Here is a 3,371-nt window from a genome sequence, read left to right as displayed (position 1 = left end):
TCTCGACGGAGAGTGTGGAACGAGCCAGGAAAGGTCACATATCTTATACTTGTTCCATCCTCCCACATAAACCATTTGTATCGTAAAAGTTCTACAATAAATATCATACCTTTTATATCAAAAGAAAGATAAATATTATTGGAGATTATTGAATTACCTACCTTCGACGGATCCAAGGAGCCATAATCTACATCGCCGACCAACAGCTAATTATCCTGGGGTTTTACCTCCTTAACTGCAAGAGAAAGAACCCATCAACGGAGACGTTCTGTCGGATCGAAGCCACCTCGCATCACCCAGGACGTCACAGGTAGCAGTTAAACTACCTCAGACTACAGTTTCAACGAGGAAGAGTACTTTTCAATTAAAAAAGCCTATCAAAACGCGAATGAGTGCAGAGGTTTCTAAAATGATAGAAGAAATGTGGGCGCAACAACAGTCCAATGAAATACGGAAATCTTCAGTGGTAAAAAAAAATACATTTCATGCGATGCGTAAAAAGCCGACGAGTATGGAACAAACGTTGCAAGAAAATGTCATCTTGGATACGCCGGCGAGTCCAGGTAACAAAAGTGTTGGACAACGACAAACGGACGGACAAAATCCGTTTTTTTTTTGGAGTTTTTAATGTGAACAAAAACGTTTGCAGGTATTACCCGTGAAGGCGTTCATGGAAAACAAACGAGCTTTCTCTCACTGACGCAACAGGTGGAACAATTTCCATGTTTAGATGAAACGTGTAATATAAATATAACGAACAGTATTTCAGGTACGTCGGTGCGCGACGCTGTACGTGCCGTACGCGCGACGCACGGTAAACGTTGGTTTTTGTTCTTGAATATTTTACATACGGATGTTGAATGTTCTGTGTCGTTTTTTGTTCCAGCAAAATGGTCAGATATGAGCCTGGCAGAACGCAAGAAGTGTATGGATGAAGCGATAACGCCAACACGTGAAAAAGATGACGAAAAATATGGTAAATTTATCGGCATGTATAAAAACGATGGTGCCAGTGGGGAATTTGACAGTTCATCGTATCCACATTCGTTAGAAATGTTCAAAGTACGTATAAAATATTTGGTAACTTTTATTGTTGTCAGATAAGTGTCGGTTTACGGTCGCGTTTTATACATATAGATGTTACATATGTTCGGTATCGTCGACGTACCGATGCGGTTGTTAACGCGTTGTGTGAGAACACGTATACGTGTGTGGGCGTTACATATGTCGCGTTTGATTTCAGATATTTCGACAGAAATTTGGTTTGTCTACGTTCAGACCGACGCAGGTGCAAGCTATGAATGCAACACTTTTGGGATTTGATTGTTTCGTTTTAATGCCAACCGGAGGTAGAAAATCTCTTTGTTATCACTTACCTGCCCTCGTGAGTCGCGGAGTAACGATCGTCGTTTCGCCGTTAAAGAGTCTTATTTTGGACCAAATTCAAAAACTCCATTCGCTCGATGTAAGATGATGGTGATATATCGTTACGCGTTTGTATATATATTTGGACAAAACAATATATATATATATATATATGTATATATAAATCAAGTACACGTTGTTACCGTACACGTACGAGTTTCGATACTTGTGCGTAAAATGTCGTTGTTTAAAATTTTGAAATTAAATATTGCACAGATTCCCGCAACTCATTTCACCAGCTCTACAAAGGATAATCGAAAAAAAATCATATATATGGAACTCATCAAAGAACATCCTGATATCAAAATATTATACGTAACACCGGAGAAAATTTTTGCGTCGCAAAACGTCTACAATATTCTGACCCGTTTATACGAGAGAGACATGTTGGCGAGATTTGTTATTGACGAAGCTTACTGTATCAGTCAATGGGGTCACAATTTTAGGCCGGCGTATAAAAAATTGAACACACTCAGAGACCGTTATCCCAAAGTGCCGATAATGGTTTTAACCGCGACAGCTGCTCCGCGCGTTAGAACGGATATTTTGCATCACATGGGTATAACTGAGCCAAAGTGGTAAGTCAATGTACATTTATTGCGGCACCGGTGCACCGGCTGCGCGGCCGGAACGATACATGTATATATTTTATATATATATATATATATATTTTATAATATATATATATATATATATGACGTATGGTTCATTTTGTTTTCCAGGTTCATGTCGAGTTTCAATAGGCCAAATTTAAAATACAGCGTACGCGCAAAGACGGGTAAAGCGTGTTATGTTGGAATTGCGACGTTGATGCAGACGACGTTTCACAATACTTGCAGCATTGTTTACTGTTTGTCACGCAAGGATTGCGACGAGTGTACCGAGTATTTACAGAAACGCGGCAGTAAAGCGTCGAGTTATCACGCAGGCGTCTCGGATTATGAAAGAACAAATTGTCAAGAGAAATGGTTTGCCAACGAGGTATGTACGACACGCGTTCGTACGCGTGTTACGCGCGTATGTTTGCGCACGATATATGTATATTCGTAAAAAATTATCGTACGTCAACGCGTGTTGACACGCACATGTGTTTGCAGATATACGTTATATGTGCGACTATAGCCTTCGGAATGGGTATCGATAAACCAGACGTCCGCTTTGTGATACATGCAACTCTACCAAAGTCTTTGGAAAGATATTATCAAGAAAATGGTCGCGTTGGTCGTGACGGTGAGAAGGCGGAGTGTATTTTATATTATCGATATGCGGACATGTATAGAATCAGAACAATGATCGATTCCGATACGTCAACGCAAGAAGTTCGCAGTACTTACGTAGCGATGTTGTTAAAAATGGTAGCATTCTGTGAAAATATTACGATGTGTCGTAGAACGTTACAGCTCGAATATTTTGGAGAAATATTTGACGAACAACGATGTCTGGCAAACAAAGCAACTGCGTGTGATACGTGCACGGACAAGGTAGGTGGTATATGTACGGTATATTTTAAACGTAGGACGTGCTACATACCGTGTGACGTGACAAGTCGCGTCTCCTTCCCGGACGGGCTCGGCCGAGGGGAATTCGGGGATGCCTCCTCGTTGGAGCGAGAGGGGGGCGGTTGCGTGTATTGTTTGGTCTATGTCACATCTGACGGTATAATCACAACTATGTTCCACCCGCATAAATTTTTCGATGTTCCATTTTCATTGCTAGAAGTCCACAGCATCTGAAAACAACATTATAATATAACCATCATTCTTTAAATTAACTGTCACAACAAACACTCAGCTGATCCGAACACGCGTTCTTAAAGCAGTAGACATAAGCCTAGAGAACATGGCTGCCTTAAGGTACCCTTTCAAGCTTAAGCCCCATTTGCATGAATCACACTATAAACTTTTGGACAATTGCTTGTTGAAATTCCCCAGAGTCACTAAAATTGA

At 40.7% G+C, this 3,371-nt stretch overlaps 1 protein-coding gene across 1 annotated transcript; it reads left to right on the top strand.

Moving 5' to 3' along the window:
- Positions 1 to 421: 421 nt before the first annotated feature.
- On the top strand, positions 422 to 2,906 carry LOC112468262 (Bloom syndrome protein homolog; the record flags this gene model as incomplete). The annotated part of the gene is made up of 7 exons (XM_025037384.1): positions 422 to 563; positions 650 to 769; positions 887 to 1,062; positions 1,244 to 1,465; positions 1,642 to 2,003; positions 2,148 to 2,406; positions 2,523 to 2,906. Coding segments are annotated over exons 1-7 (1,665 nt in total), but the record flags the coding sequence as incomplete, so codon positions are not given.
- Between the last annotated feature and the right edge of the window lie 465 nt (positions 2,907 to 3,371).

Source organism: Temnothorax curvispinosus, unplaced genomic scaffold, assembly GCF_003070985.1.
Source record: "Temnothorax curvispinosus isolate PA1 unplaced genomic scaffold, ASM307098v1 QBEX01001765.1, whole genome shotgun sequence".
Lineage (NCBI taxonomy): Eukaryota > Metazoa > Arthropoda > Insecta > Hymenoptera > Formicidae > Temnothorax > Temnothorax curvispinosus.
The sequence above is the reverse complement of the archived record's forward strand: the minus strand, read 5'-3'. Positions and strand labels throughout refer to the sequence as shown.